At 36.0% G+C, this 17,268-nt stretch overlaps 1 protein-coding gene across 1 annotated transcript; it reads left to right on the top strand.

The window, feature by feature from the left end:
* Positions 1-729: 729 nt before the first annotated feature.
* Positions 730-13,885, top strand: Fib (rRNA 2'-O-methyltransferase fibrillarin). Its single transcript, XM_069822347.1, has 6 exons — positions 730-881; positions 4,124-4,300; positions 5,844-5,986; positions 7,654-7,824; positions 10,076-10,321; positions 13,643-13,885. Exons 1-6 carry the CDS (start codon positions 869-871, stop codon positions 13,814-13,816), a joined length of 924 nt encoding a protein of 307 aa, XP_069678448.1. The 5' UTR covers positions 730-868; the 3' UTR covers positions 13,817-13,885.
* Positions 13,886-17,268: the final 3,383 nt, after the last annotated feature.

Raw genomic sequence — 17,268 nt, 5'->3', positions numbered from 1 at the left:
TTGTAAGCATACATTGGCCGAAATTTCATGAGAAAATTTCTTCCCCGTGAGGACACGAACCAGCGTGCATTTCGTAACGCGATTTAGAGGCATGAGCCACGACCTATGGCCACGACGCTATGGCACGGGATCAAATTGTCTGTTATATTACGAGTACTGTATTGTTTTCAATGTAAACAAAGCCACCGGCGTAGCTCTGTCGGCTAAGGCGATTGCCTGCCGATCTAGAGTTGTGTTCGGGCACGGGTTCGATTCCCGCTTGAGCTGATTACCTGGTTGGGTTTTTCCGAGGTTTTCCCCAACCGTAAGGCAAATGTCAAGTAATCTATGGTGAATCCTCGGCTTCATCTCGCCAAATACCACCTCGCTATCATCAATCCCATCGACGCTAAATAACCTCGTAGTTGATACAGCGTCGTTAAATAACCAAGTAAAACAAATGTAAACAATAAAATGTAATTTGCAGCACTCTCGGCATCTCTGATTACTGCGTGTGATCATGGAGCCCTGTTTCAATAACGTAGGCTATGATATTAAAACAATTCACAAGCGATGTGCGTGTGTTACAGGGGAACCAACATATCCATATTTAGGTGTATTAGGATTTCTTATTTTTCTTGGCATTATATAGCTCATTAAACTATTACGTTTATTTAATTTATTCTATTCTTTTTAATGTATTACAATTATGATTTATACCTTGTAATATAAGTAAAATAACATGGTTCTTCAATGAGATTTTTCAGTTCTTAGGTTGATTATCCTGAGGAAGTATCTTGTTTTTCAACGCGAATCCATAACAGCGTGCCAAGCCCACGCGATAGCTTGTGTGTTTTGTGAGGTTGGAGTTGCTGATCGGGATTAAAATATGGGCAGACCTGGTAAGTTAGTCTTTAATTTGATGATGAATATGTATTTATAATTGCTTTAAAACTCGTTACTATAATTATTACATGTTTGCCTACTAGTAACATCAGAAACAAGTATCCTCACTTCGAGCGATTTACCGGTTCAAAGATTGGCATGTGAAATTATAGCAATGTATTAGGTGCACTTTTATTGGAACATGTATTATTAAGTTTAATGAGATAAAGTGAATCACTATTATCAATTTGAATTGCTAAATTGTGTATCTAAAGCTCAGTAAGCTGTTCTCGATACGACATTGTTCATTCACAGATCAGCCTCTTCTAACTCATATTAATTTGTATGTTGCTTTCTTGTATATATTTTTTTCTTTCTTACATGTTAATGGGCGTTGATAATTGTCGTTTATATGACGCGATAGAAAGATTTACAATTGGAGTCATCAGTAGTCATGAAATGTTGCGTTATTATCATGAGTGTGCTACTGGTTCCTGTTTTTCAGTCATTTATTCTTTCACATTTGCATACCATCAATGGTAGAGCAGAAATTGAGAGAAAAAGAGTTTTGTTGTGTTCTCTCTGTAATAAGGTAGAACAATTTGAGAGAAAGAAATGATACTACTACCATAAAAAAAGATAAATAGCGGTAGGAGTCCTTTGAGTCAGGTTAGACTCCTAGGTGATCCATTTCATGAATTTACTGGGCACGAATCATCCAAGGGTGGTTTGCCGTTGCCTTCTCGTCGCTGTTTACACATTTTTTTTCTTTCACTCTTTCTTTGTACAAGCACACGCCATTTTCTTTTCTGTCTTTCACTATTACTTCTTTGAGTTCATCCCACCGCAGTACTGAAGTTTATAAGATTAAATAGCAACTAACTTTCTTTCTCTAAAATGGTCTTCAGACTATAGAAACGACAATGTTTACGGAGGATATGATGGAGACTGCTGAGTGTCTGGGAAGGACAAATTGAATCATTTTATCAATCCTGAAAGATTTCGAGCCTAAACAATCCCTAGTATCAGTAGAAATAAAAGGGAAACATATATTTCGATTATTTCATGAAAAGACGGAATTCAATGGAAAAAGATGTAACTTAGGCATAATACTGGAAATAACTGAATTTAACAGAAAAGGTGATAAAAGGAAGACGAGCAAGCTCATAGATGAAACCTCGGTAACATTGGGTATCATAAAAGAAACAACACTAAATCAAAGAAGATTGAAAGGCACAATCAGTAAAGCTACAAGTCGTTTTTCAGGAAGATTAAATGTTTAAATGGATTGGCATAACTTGAAAATAATCCTCAACAACTTTGACTTGTCCACTCTAAATACAGTTTTCGAGAATTGAACTCAGGTCCATAGTCGTTATAAGATCTCCGTATTTTTCAGCCCATTGCATTCCTGAAATAGCATGAGAGAGCTCTGATTCTGTTTGGAATAGTATACATTACGATACCCGTGTATGAAACTGCATTACACAGAAACTATGACTTCACACGATGGCGATATCACCAGTAAAAGACAGTAGGGGATCCGCGTTGGAAACTGGGGTTTTTGGTTGGGACATGCAAAGGAAATATAGCCTAATGATATATAAGTAAAGTAAACTCATTATAAATTTCAGTATAATGTAATAATATAGGCCTGCCTATGCTACACACAAACTTCGGTAGCTATCTCCCCACACTATACAATTACTCGGCCTCATATCACTTAAATAATCCCCTCAACTAACCCACTAACCTTGTCACATACCTCGGTCTTATGTCACTTAGCTATCCCCTCATTTAACCCATAACGAAACGCAAATCAGACGTCAGTCCCACTAGTCAAATCCAGTATCGAATAAGCCATTCTCGAACAGCACAGCAATCAAAATTCAAAAATCCACTCATTCCGAAATAAAAAAAACTTATACCAACATCGAAAACGTAAAAACTCAACTCCACTGCCTACTAAATTAACAGACTTCTACCCTATAACATAGTAATGAATAACTAATGATGTAACACAACATACAATACATCAACATCACAGACATCACATAAGAAAATAGTTCCAACGTCTGGTATTGGAATGTATACTAGACCTCATAAATCAGTGTTCTACCAGCTGAACTACCAAGACATCATCAAATGCAACATACTGCAAAAGCTTTTCAGTTTGTAGTTAAAATAGGAAGTTACTTTGGCAGAACAAGAATGTTTCTTTCGTTGATGTATAAAGCCTTTTTACAATTACAAAATTATTTTGCTTGATCAAATACCAATTTGCAAAATGTTGTTGTTTTGTTATTGTTATCTAATGCCGGGCTTTGGCAACGAAGCCATTAGTGTTCTTGCTCTCCAATATTTCTCTGTGGTGGATCCATCAGGTAGAACTTCACAGGTTTGTAGATGATCTTCAGTCATTTCTTCTTCTTTGTTGCATAGGGGGCAATTTGGATTTGTGTAAATTCCTTTTTTATTCAAGTGTTTGACCAAATAATCGTGTTCTGTAAGCAGTCTGAATTTTGCTACTGCAAAAATTTAATTTGCAAAATTTAATCGTTCTTTCCTGATATTCATCAACAACACTAAGTATACCTGTTTTTTTTAAACATGGGACATGACACTTAAGCGGCCGAGCTTGGAACTTCAGCGTTATATTGCCAATATGGACTACTATGTTGCCAGCTGATGGGATTAACATTAGACAAAAATCGACAAAGAATGAAAGGCGATATGTATCAATGCTAACATTGTGTGCACAATAAATGTCGCCAAGAGAGCTATTAAGCACTCACCATGTAACTTTAACTTTGGCAACTCAACCATTGTTACCATAGCAACAGGCCTACCACGCTATGTGACATTTAGTTGTTTTTCTGATCGCAGTGCTAATGTCATGTCCCATCCTTAAAAAATACGGACATAGTGTGAGGTATTGTTATTTCTCTCTGCTTCAAAGAGCGTATTGCAATCAATATTATAGGGCTACATCATTTCTCTTACACTTTCCTATGAAGCGTGAAATGTTTTTTTCATCATAATTTATGAAATAGCTCAGAGTATCGGAACATACAGCAAGTCTGTAGTTGACTAAGTTCACTGTCTATAAAAACGTGTTTTTTTTTTTTCTTTTTAACCATAGTTCATTACTAATCATCTATAGTATTAAACTTCTCATATTTTTATGTAGAAAATGTTGCCTTCCTTAGGTTTTTCTCATATGCACACCTTTGTTTTATATCTTATTTGTTTGTTTCAGGTTTCACTCCTCGTGGTGGGGGTGGCTTTCGTGGTGGGAGGGACAGTGGCGGAGGAAGAGGTGGTTTTGGCAGGAGTCCTGGAGGCCGAGGAGGGGGACGTGGCGGAGGATTTGGTGGTAGAGGCAGAGGAGGAGGTGGTGGAAGAGGAGGTCGTGGACGAGGTGGTGGTGGCGGTGGTAAGAATGTCTACATTAATAATATATTTATATAATATCTCTTACAAGCAAACGTTCTGATGGGGGCAGATAAAAAAGTTAAATTTTTTTCTTCCACCATGTTAATAATATTATCAAAAGAAGTGCTTATAGAAACTTTGGTCACTCGACCGCAATTACGAAACCGTCCAGAAAGTGATTGTCCCTGGGGCCGTTTATAGAAAAAAGCACAATTGCATAGAAATATTTATTGAAACTGATACAGCAACTGTTGAGCTATTTGTCAACATATCCCCCACTGGAATTGAGACATTTGTGATACCATGGGATCAATTTTTGTGTCGTAGAAGTCAGCCGTCTCAGATCGGAACCAGCGTTTGACTGCATCTGCACCTCTCTCTGTCGATCCCATGATATGAGAAATGTCTTAATTACGATGGAAAATATGTTGACAAATAGCTCAACAATTGCTGTATCCATTCCAATAAATTTGCCCAATGAAATTGTGTTTTTATTTTGTTAGTGGCCCCTGGCGAACTTATTTTTTTGCGGTCCTCGTAATTGCGGTCGAGTGACCAAAATTTGTATAAGCACTTCTTTTGACATCATTAACATGGTGAAATAAAAAAAATTAACTTTTTTATCTGCCCCCATCAGAACGTTTGCTTGTTAGCTTAATAATTTTTGAAACAGCTTTATCTTTGCAAATCTAATCTTTCAGGTAAAGCTTCCTGTAAAGCAGATTTGAATAATTTCAAGGGAAAAATTGTTCCCGGGCCGGGTATCGATCCCGGGACTTCTGGTTGAACGTACCAGTGCTCTGCCAACTGAACTACCCGGGAACTCCACTCGACCCCATCTCAACTTTTCCCTTTATATCTGGATATAAAGGGAAAAGTTGAGATGGTGTCGGGTGGAGTTCCCGGGTAGCTCATAAAGGGAAAAGTTGAGATGGTGTCGGGTGGAGTTCCCGGGTAGCTCATAAAGGGAAAAGTTGAGATGGTGTCGGGTGGAGTTCCTGGGTAGCTCAGTTGGCAGAGCGCTGGTATGTTCAACCAGAAGTCCCGGGATTGATACCCGGCCCCAGAACAATTTTTCCCTTGAAATTATTCAGCTTTATCTTTATTTTTAAATTGTTTATCAGAGACACTTTTTTTCAGAGAAATCAATGAAGAAATTATGATTTTATGAATTAAGTAATAATTGCAATAGCATATTTATGCTTTATATCTGCAGATTTATTGTATATAATTATGTTCTCTGAACAAGAACTACAAAATCTCGAATTTGAGATATAGAGCATTAAATATTTTAGTTCTGGAATAACAGCATTGCACAGAACGAATTCACATGTTTTTAGAAGGCACTGTGTTGGAAGTCATCATCATCGTTAAGGGATTTGCATTTTGTATGCATAAAATTGCATTTCGCTCATATCGTTAATACCAAAAAAATCACACCCTACATCAATTTGGAATTTTGTGTTTGAATTTTATAATTAGATTTGGTATGATTATGTATGTGCAACATGTACTTCATTTCAATGTGTCTTGTGATTTTGCAGGATTTAAGGGAGGAAAAAATGTGATTATTGAGCCTCATCGTCATGAAGGTGTGTTCATTGCAAGAGGGAAGGAGGATGCTCTTGTTACATTAAATATGGTGCCAGGAGAAGCAGTCTACGGAGAAAAGAGAATAACAGTGGAAGTAAGTTCAAAGTACAAGTCCACATAAATATGTCATTGTTATTTAAGGATCACTGAAGATAAAAGGACCAGTGGCGTGCTCTAGGGTTCCTGGATTCCAGTATTTTAACAGATTATTATTATTACTTACTTACTTACCAGCTTTTAAGGAACCTGGAGGTTCATTGCCACCCTCACATAAGCCCGCCATTGGTCCCTATCCTGAGCAAGATTAATCTCTACCATCATATCCCATCTCCCTCAAATCCATTTTAATATTATCTTCCCACCTACGTCTCGGCCTCCCCAAAGGTCTTTTTCCCTCTGGCCTCCCAACTAACACTCTATATGCATTTCTGGAATCGCCCATACGTGCTACATGTCCTGCCCATCTCAAACGTCTGGATTTAATGTTCCTAATTATGTCAGGTGAAGTATACAATGCTTGCAGCTCTGCGTTGTGTAACTTTCTCCATTCTCCTGTAACTTCATCCCTCTTGGCCCCAAATATTTTCCTAAGAACCTTATTCTCAAACACCCTTAATCTCTGTTCCTCTCTCAAAGTGAGAGTCCAAGTTTCACAACCATACAGAACAACCGGTAATATAACTGTTTTATAAATTCTAACGTTCAGATTTTTTGACAGCAGACTGGATGATAAAAGCTTCTCAACCGAATAATAACACGCATTTCCCATATTTATTCTGCGTTTAATTTCCTCCCGAGTGTCATTTATATTTGTTACTGTCGCTCCAAGATATTTGAATTTTTCCACCTCTTCGAAGGATAAATCTCCAATTTTTATAGTTCCATTTCGTAGAATATTCTGGTCACGAGACATAATCATATACTTAGTCTTTTCGGGATTTACTTCCAACCCTATCGCTTTACTTGCTTCAACTAGAATTTCCACGTTTTCCCTAATTGTTTGTGGATTTTCTCCTAACATGTTCACGTCATCCGCATAGACAAGAAACTGATGTAACCCGTTCAATTCCAAACCCTCTGTGTTATCCTGAACTTTCCTAATGGCATATTCTAGAGCGAAGTTAAAAAGTAAAGGTGATAGTGCATCTCCCTGCTTTAGCCCGCAGTGAATTTATTATTGTTATTATTATTATTATTATTATTATTATTATTATTATTATTATTATTATTATCATCCCAACTGTAAGTCAAATAATCAGGCAATCCCATAGTAAACTCTTGGGCCCATATTATCAAAATACCATCTGTTACCAATTCTTATGATACTGTATAACTACACATTTGTTACAGCAGCCTTGTAAATAAGCACAGAATATTAAGAGGCACAACACAAAATCTACAGACCCACTTTCTTTCCTAATTTACTGCTTTTTAAAGGCAGGCTGCTATATTCCATATTACTAACCTAAAGAAATATTTTTTTTTACTTTAAAGGTAGTTTGAAAAATTCCTTTTCGCATGAACGACAATTCTTTTTTTTCTGGCTTAGCCAAAATTGCTGTTGTTTTGGTATTGCTGCTTATTTGGGTGCCGGATACGAGGGATTTTACTGTATATAGAATCTTTCAAGTTGGACAAAATGTTTTGGCATATTTACGCTATATCTAAAATATTTCGAGAAACTTAAAATTGAAAAGTGTAGAGTGTAATAAAGACATAGCAATGTACAGCATATTTATATACTGTAATTTCTGTTTGCAGGAAGGTGAGAAGAAAATAGAGTATCGTGTGTGGAATCCATTCCGATCAAAGCTGGCAGCAGCAATCCTTGGTGGTGTTGACCAGATCTATATAACACCTGGTAGCAAGGTTCTTTATCTGGGTGCAGCATCTGGCACTACGGTGTCACACGTGTCGGACATTGTTGGACCAGTAAGTTGACATACCTTACGCATATTATTTGTAACAACGAGAATTTAATGCAAGTTGTACAGACAAGAAAGGCGTAGTGTTTATTGGTTTTAATGAACAAATAAATTATTCCGGAGCGGAGGAGGTTCCATATCAGATATATAAACATCAAATTTATTTTCCTCTATTATAAACACATCAAACTAAAACAGTACCGTAGTTTCCCGTAACTATGGTCCACATTTGTCACATTTTTCTTTGTATATTCAATACTATTCATCCAGATTAAGTGAAATTTTGGCTTCAGACTCTTGTAAGTGTATATTAAATAAATATTGACATATGTGTTTGAAATTATTTAATTACAAGTGTTGAAAAAAAATAATCATTGGTACATAGTTTTATTCTGAGTTGCCCAACTATGATCCACTCATATATTCATACTTGAAAGTATGAATGGACTATAGCTGGATCTGTAATTATTTGTAAATCAATAAATAGAGTTTCTAATTTAAGGGTAGAAACATAAACTAGCACAGAAATATTAAAAATAAATGAAAAGTACATGGATTCTTTTTATTAGTACACATTGCATAAACATACAATAAACAAGTGAAATCTGAAAGTCATTTTCCTCCAATAATGAAAACTACACTCACCGGCAAAAATACCGGGCCACCTAAAGTTTCTCAATTTTTTTTTATGAGGTGAGAATCAGAAAACCCATTATGAAATGAAGAAAACATTGCTTCCCAGAAAAAAAAAAACTCTTTTTTATTATTACTTGCGCTATTATTTTCAACGCCAAACAATGGATATAATTAAAAGGTGTGAAAACTTACAAATTGTTTCAATTTTCTTCCAAATTTTCAACTGATTTTGTGGCCACCCAGATATTACTAATAGCGGATATTGCCTCCCCTCAGTAATTGCTGCTTCTTACTATACATGAAACAACAGCTCCATTGCTCTTCACTTCCAAAACTTTCCCTGGCCACAATTCCTTCTCATAAGTAACTACCATATAACTATGTGCCTTTAGCATTATTTTAACAGATTTCGTCTTCTTTTCCACATCTGACTCACTGTCTGTAAATATGGAGAGTACACCGGAAACATCATAATCTCTACCCAATTCAATTTCATCGCTCTCATAGTCACTTACAGGGATGGTTGTGATCCTTCTACCCTGAAGTTTTCGTTTTACCGGACCATTATTCGTGCTAGTACCATTGATGCTGGAACAGCCTTTTTCTTTATTTACTGGACTATAATGTTAAATGGTATTTTAGAATATACTGAGACACCGTATTTGCAGAAGTAAATAATCAAATTGCTCATATTTCATTAAAACAAATATTTCAAAATGAAATACAACTGTGGTCCACGAAAAATTGTGGTACATAGTTGAGGACTGACTTTTAGCCTTGAGGTTAAACATTTTTCACGCAGAGTCCTTAACGTCTGCCAGTCTAATTATTACGTGAAAGTAGACACTATGTAGCCAGATTTAATTGTACAAACAATCATATATCTATAATTTACCAGTTCTACAGAGGAGAGCTTAATAAAACAGACAAACACAAACTGAATGATTTCGTGTCTTCACACATTCAATAGAACGATGCACACTGACCTTGTTAAGCATCCATATCATTGCCACGTGTAATGGTAGATAGAAGCATCTATGGGGAACATAATTCCATCACAGGGGCGCCTTAAATGACAGACACCGAACTCTTGGGGGACTAAGTAGTACATAATGCGTTTTGGACCATAGTTGGGTGCCAGGACCATAGTTATGGGAAATTACGGTAGTCATTTCATGCATAGTGTTCGGTTTGGAGAAAGAAAAATAGCAAGAGAGAAGCATGGTGATACGTAATCTGCTGGGTTGTCAACCATTTTACTAAGAGAAAACATGCTGGGGTGACTTTGTTACCTGTCGTGGAAGATTCCTGACCTACAAGCATTACTAAAATGAAGAATTGATATTAAAATGATATTAATTTACAAACGACATTCAGAATGAGCTCACTATAGCAAATTCATTTTAGAGAAAAAATGTTTTGACTGCCACGCAGTTTTCGGAAATGCAATTTCAGGGAAAATACTGTTACTCAGACCAGTGTCATATTAATACGACTTTCCATCCTTCAATTCGAACACTGCAACTGCGTAATTTAATTTTTCCACATTTTTACAACTACACATAGGTTACATTATTCAGAAAGAGCAGTATGTATAAAACTTTTGTTTTTTTCTTCCCCAGGAAGGCCTTGTTTATGCTGTGGAGTTCTCACACAGATCTGGTCGTGATCTACTAAATATGGCAAAGAAAAGAACTAATGTCATTCCTATTATTGAAGACGCACGTCATCCCCACAAATACAGGATGCTTGTTGGCATGGTGGATACTGTGTTCGCCGATGTCGCCCAGCCTGATCAGGCCAGAATAGTAGCTCTCAATTCTCAGTATTTCCTCAAGAACGGCGGCCATTTTGTAATCTCAATCAAGGTATTTATTGTTCTTTGTGTATTACTTCATCGTTCTAAGCTTAAAGGTACGGTCACACATCGCTACTTTTGCAGCGCAACTTTTGTACTGCAGCTGCAAAAGTTGCATGTCGTGTTCACACATAAGCCAAAAGTAGCGTTCTGCACGCTACTTTTCGTGCTGCGCAACCAGAGTGCTGCAAAAGTTGCAACTGGAGGTTGCGAGTCTCTTCACACACAAGGCGCTACTTTTGCAGCCGCAGTCATGCTGCAGGTTTCCATCTCCGTGTTGACTTCTCAATATACATTTTGTGGTTATGTTCGCAATATTAAGAAACTCATGCGAAAGCTTACTTATCTATTATTTGCTTTTCTGTCGTATCTAGTATTCAGAAATTGACATTATTTTTACTATAAAGCTTTTAAAAACGCCTATAGGCCTATACTTAAGTTAGAATTTATAAAACAGTTATATTACCGGTTGTTCTGTATGGTTGTGAAACTTGGACTCTCACTCTGAGAGAGGAACATAGGTTAAGGGTGTTTGAGAATAAGGCGCTTAGGAAAATATTTGGGGCTAAGAGGGATGAAGTTACAGGAGAATGGAGAAAGTTACACAACGCAGAACTGCACGCATTGTATTCTTCACCTGACATAATTAGGAACATTAAATCCAGACGTTTGCGATGGGCAGGGCATGTAGCACGTATGGGCGAATCCAGGAATGCATATAGAATGTTAGTCGGGAGACCGGAGGGAAAAAGACCTTTGGGGAGGCTGAGATGTAGATGGGAGGATAATATTAAAATGGATTTGAGGGAGGTGAGATATGATGATAGGGACTGGATTAATCTTGCACAGGATAGGGACCGATGGCGGGCTTATGTGAGGGCGGCAATGAACCTTCGGGTTTCTTAAAAGCCATTTGTAAGTAAGTAAGTATAGGCCTATACTTAAATGATAACCAACAGTATATTCACGTAATCAATGTTGGAACTACGCTATGGAAAATTTAAAAAATGAATTATATCATCAGCAATTATGCTCAAACTGTGTTGTGTATTTAATAACTGTTACAAATAATTTATTTTCATCACATTTAACATTAAAATATATCCAAACAATGAAAGTATCATTGGCACATTTGGGTGGTAACACTGGTTGCAACCGCAGCAAAAGTTTCAACAAAACCGATATCAAAAATGCTGCAGCTGCAACCCTGAGAATCCTGTTCACATGTCGCTACTTCTAAGCTGCACGCAGCATGGAAAAGTAGCGACGTGTGAACAGGGTTCTCAGGGTTGCAGCCGCAGCATTTTTTATATCGGTTTTGTTGAAACTTTTGCTGCGGTTGCAACCAGTGTTACCACCCAAATGTGTCAATGATACTTTTATTGTTTGAATATATTTTAATGTTAAATGTGACGAAAATAAATTATTTGTAACAGTTATTAAATACACAACACAGTCTGAACATAATTGGTGACGACATAATTCATTTTTTAAATTTTCCGTAGCGTAGTTCCAAACAGGAGGGTTGCCAACATTGATTACGTGAATATACTGTTGGTTATCATTTAAGTATATAGGCGTTTTTAAAAGCTTTATAGTAAAAATAATGTCAATTTCTGAATACTAGATACGACAGAAAAGCAAATAATAGATAAGAAAGCTTTCGCATGAGTTTCTTAATAATGCGAACATAACCACAAAATATATATTGAGAAGTCAACATGGAGATGGGAACCTGCAGCATGACTGCGGCTGCAAAAGTAGCGCCTTGCATGTGAACAGACTCACAACCTCCAGTTGCAACTTTTGCATCACTCGGGTTGCGCAGCACGAAAAGTAGCGTGCAGCGTGCTACTTTTGGCTTACGTGTGAACACGACACGCAACTTTTTGCAGCTGCAGTATAAAAGTAGCGCTGCAAAAGTAGCGACGTGTGACCGTACCTTTAAGAATATAAATTCAGTTAAGCTTACTATAGTTTGAAACACTATAGGGTAATTCCATGAGGAGCGGGACATTTCATCAAAGTTTTAACAAGGTGGGATTTTTATTTTAAACATTACTTAGCCTACATTGTGTACTTCTTATTTACAAGGATATTTTGGTGGGACACTATTTTTCTTATGAAACTGAGCATCAAGATATCGTCATCTATTGAAGAGTGTGATTCCAAAATGCAATCAGTCCATTTTTTATGAAGAAACTTGGCTAGTTTTTTTATCTACTCGTCTATGGACTGAGCAAATTTTGAACTGACATGCACAATACCACAAAAATGTTAGACAAGGATTGGCGTTGTTTTAGAAAGAGAAGGAGCTTAAAATACAATGATAGATATCTCGGACATAATCATAATAAATCATAGAAATGGCCAAATGGACTGAGTGAGTTTTGTGATCACACTTTTTAATTGCTGCTTGATTTTTTATGCAGATTTCAGTGTTTGTAAGATAGTATTTTCCTATCTTATATCATGATATAAGTAAACTCTTTTAAGATTTGACTTCTCTGAAGCCCTGAGCTATACAATATAATCAGCAACTTTATACTAAAACAGGCATTATACAATTTTTTTAATGCTAGAAATTGCATAATTTGCAATGTCTTCTTACCATAAATTGTATTTCAAAATAATTTTTGTACTAAGTAATTTAGACCAAGTAATGTGACAGATATGTAGCAGATTTTTTATAATTTAAATATATTCTAAAGGAATTATATTCCTACCCAGTTATCACCATTATATTGCGATGTCCAACAGAATAAAACAATATCTCTCCAGTTTTTAGAAGAGCAGAGTTTGTCATTTTTGTGTATGCTTACAGAATCCATGACCTTGTTTTGTAATGTAAGTGACAGTGCATTTAACCTGAAGCAGTCATGCCTAACTTTGTAACATTAAGGCCGGTATTTATAGTCGACACTTTACATCACCACTTTGCAAAGTGACCTTTTGACGAAAGTGGCTCTTTCATATTGTTATTGTTGTCTTACCAATTTTAAGAAAGGTACTGAAAGTTTCAGAATATGTAGTTAACAGCTCCATATATGTGACTGGGGTCTTGCTAACATGCTGTGCGACTACTTAAGGGTTAAAATGTTTTTTCTTATTAATAAATTATGATTTCCCAACTGTAAACCTATTTTCAGCTTTTCTGTTTTTGTAAATGAAATACCTTATGATATGAAAATATAAAATTAAAAACAGAAAGTGTATATTAAGAGTGTGTGGTGAGAGTTGTTACATTGTAATGTGATGGTGGAATGATTCTATACTTTTTGAAACAGTTACTTCTTCATGAAAGTGTTAATCATATTTATTTTATTTTCAGGCTAGTTGCATAGACTCTACTGCTCAGCCCGAAGCTGTCTTTGCATCGGAAGTGAAAAAATTACAAGCAGACAAATTGAAACCTCAGGAACAGTTAACACTGGAACCTTATGAGAGAGACCATGCTGTGGTAGTTGGTGTGTATAGACCACCACCTAAATCTAAGGGTGGCTGATGTACTACATATGTTTACATATACATATGTAATCATGTATGTACAAATATAATTATATATGAAACAGAATATAGATGTTTGACATTTAATGCATCAGTTTATAACACGACCTGAGTTTGGAAATTTATATCATTGATAAGATGAAATTATATTAAATATTTTGTCCACTTTCTGTCATCTCTGATTAAAAAGTCTAGATCTGTTTTCTATGATTTTTTAATAAGACTATGTAATATAATACAGTTCTTTTATTGACATCATTGGTAACTATAAAGGAATTAAAACAGCAAGGACTGGTTAAAAATAATTTAACAAGTTGTTTCACACATGCTAAAATTTTAACAAATGTGTTAATTTTTTGTGCATTTCGGTTCCACCAACGATTTCCAGATGTATGTTAACTCTCGCGACAATAGGTCATAGTATGAATCAGGAAGGTCGTGTCAGAACAAAGGCTTTTCCAGATGCAGTTCACCCACTTCACAAAGGAGAAAATGAGTGCAATATTACGACATCTTTGACAATTGGTTACTGAAAATGAACCATGAAAAGGATCCAATTTTACTAATACAGAAAAGTCTTTGTTAGTTTGCCAGATGTTGGGTAAAAGAGCAACAGAATTTTATTGGTAACCAAAGTCTGAAATGCAAGAAATCAGATGGTGTGAAAATCAAAGCCAAAGATGATGAGTGGGTATGGATTATTAATGCATTAAATTACCATGGGGTGGTTACCACAAGAACTACGCAATGTAACATTTTGTGGCCACTCTTCAATTGATAGAAATGTTACATATTTTCATTTCATGCTATCTGTAGGATTAAAAACTGAAGTAATACCTGTAGCATGAGGTGGGGGGGGAGGAGTCATATTTCTGGTGTGTATTCTAACCTCTCGCGTATTTCGTCTGTTATCTCCTTGGCAACTGTTTTAGAGAGTCTAATGGCCGGTTTTTCCAAGTATTGTTAGAAAATTTAACGACTGTTAAACTCTAAACAGTTTGTTAATTAATAAAATTGTATTCAACACCAGTTTGGTTTAACAGATTGTTAACAGTTTGTTAATTTTAAATGTAGGATTTCGGGCAGTTAATTCGTTTAGCAGTTAGTTAAATATGGCCGATGTGCCCACAGCTGTTCAAACAGAAGTTGCGAAATTAATATTTTGTGTCTCTTTGTAGGGAATGTTTAGCATATGACTGGTAATATAACACTTAAAAAATACTTGGACTGTTTAAATACATCAGTGTTATTTTATTTCTTTCGTATTTCGTATCCATAATACCAATGAGGAAATATAACCTTACTTTGTAATTATTATTCAGCACGTCACCTACAACTTTCATTTGTCAACTCTTTGTTTATGGAGCGTGGCCTACTATAACAGGTTGTCATTTTATGCAAGTTTCATGACTCGCTATATAATATAGAATTTAAAGATTAATTTTAGTCAACCAAAAATTGTCTTACATGTGTACAATCATTACCAACTGCTGTTGAGTAGTTAAAATAGTGCTAACAGACGTTATAGTTAAGTGTTGGTTATCTTAAACAAAATTATGTTGAACAAATGGAAAATACATTAACAAAGCATTAAAAATAAACAGACTGTTAATTTAACATTCGTTAAGCAAAATTAAACATTACTTGGACAAACTGGCCATATATCTCAGTAAAAATTCGTCTTGGGATAGTTTTCCGAAATCATTAATCATACACACCTCTCTCCTGACGACATACAGTACATTTAAAAGATCAGACAAGAAATCCAATGAATAGGAATTATAAAGAATGGACGCTGAGCGAATTTTCCTGGTCTATTTTTCTGCACGCATGCGCTTCGTTAGCGTATAATTCCACTTTCAAATGCTAGAGGTCAGTGTAATTGAGCACCCGCTAATGGTGGAACAGCAATCCTGATTTGCTGGCAAGTCTGCTGAAAAGTATTTCTGCTGGTGCGATATCAGAGCCAACTCTAGGGAAAAATGTAGAATCTCCCGCTGATGCAGATAAAGCTGGTTTGAAGGTCATTGAAATCAGTCACTGCTATGCTACATCAAAGGTACCGACGTGCAGTGTCCATAATTATAATTCCCTATACGCTGGCAAATCTACATCTAGAGCTTAATTTACCCAAGCCATACTTCAGATTTGAACAGTTTTGTTACGGTTTTAACACAGAAAAGTCTGATATTAATGTAAACAGTTTATAAAATTGTTGAAGTGACCTAAATCACGCAAGTGGTGTGGATAGGCATTGAATACAGAAATTGTTAAAGTTAACAACTGTTCATGAAACGGTTTTTGTGTTAAGTTTATTGTTAAATAGCTATTATTGGAAAAAAATTCGTTCCGGCACTGGGAATCTAACCCAGGACCTCTCAACTATGCGCACTGAGCTATGCTGAGACCTGATTCATGGCAGCGGCCGAACTCTTCTCCTTTGTGTCATTGGCCGGTGCCATGAATCAGGTCTCAGCATAGCTCAGATGGAAAGAGCTCTCAGTGTGCATAGCTGAGAGGTCCTGGGTTCGATTCCCGATGCCGAAACGAATTTTTCTCCAATAATAGGTATCGACATGTCGACTACTTATAGAAAGTAGTCTTGATTAGTCAATGAGGTTGGTGAGGCCTCATATATGAATACATATGTCAATGTTAACAGTATTCATTAAACTGTTTTCGAAAATGGCCATAAAGTTATTTAAAATATGCACTGACCTCTAGCCGAACACTTCTCCTTTGTATCATTGGCCGACACCGTGAATTGAGTCTCGGCATAGCTCAGATGGAAAGAGCGTTCAGCACGCATAGCTGAGAGGTCCTGGGTTCGATTCCTGGTGCCGGGACGAATTTTTCTCCAATAATAGATATCTACATGTCGACTACTTATAAAAAGTAGTATTGATTATTCAATGAGCTGGCGAGGCCTCATCTATACTAATAATAAATCTGTAGCCAAAATTTTTCTGGTAATTTTCGATTTTCCAAAAATAATTGGTCCTAACATATATAATTAACCGCCCTGAAACCGAAAATCGATTTTTTTTAATTTTTGTTTGTATGTCTGTCTGTCTGTCTGGATGTTTGTTACCTTTTCACGTGATAATGGCAGAACCGATTTATATGAAAATTGGAATATAAATTAAGTTCATTGTAACTTAGAATTTACGCTATATGGCATTCAAAATATTTTATTTAAAAGGGGGTTATAAGGGGGTTTGAATTAAATAAATCTAAATATCTGTCTTATTATTAATTTTCATGAAAATATTACATTACAAAAGTTTCTTTAAAAATAAATTCCGATAAGTTTTATTCCATGCAAAATTTTGATAGGACTGGTATTTAATGAGATAAATGAGTTTTAAAATTACAATAACAACGCCATCTAAGGCGGTGTAATGGAATAAAAAACAAATGATTTCGTCTATAAGGGGCCTTGGACAACAA

The sequence above is a fragment of the Periplaneta americana genome, chromosome 3 (assembly GCF_040183065.1).
Source record: "Periplaneta americana isolate PAMFEO1 chromosome 3, P.americana_PAMFEO1_priV1, whole genome shotgun sequence".
In the NCBI taxonomy this organism is placed as follows: domain Eukaryota; kingdom Metazoa; phylum Arthropoda; class Insecta; order Blattodea; family Blattidae; genus Periplaneta; species Periplaneta americana.
Note: the sequence above shows the minus strand (reverse complement) of the source record. Positions and strands in the feature narration are given on the sequence as shown.

Bases quoted from the DNA above. Each gene is read 5' to 3' on its own strand.
- Fib (XM_069822347.1), top strand. The intron at 4,301-5,843 runs GTAAGAATGTCT...GTGATTTTGCAG, and splicing joins ACGAGGTGGTGGTGGCGGTG to GATTTAAGGGAGGAAAAAAT. The intron at 5,987-7,653 runs GTAAGTTCAAAG...TTCTGTTTGCAG, and splicing joins AAAAGAGAATAACAGTGGAA to GAAGGTGAGAAGAAAATAGA.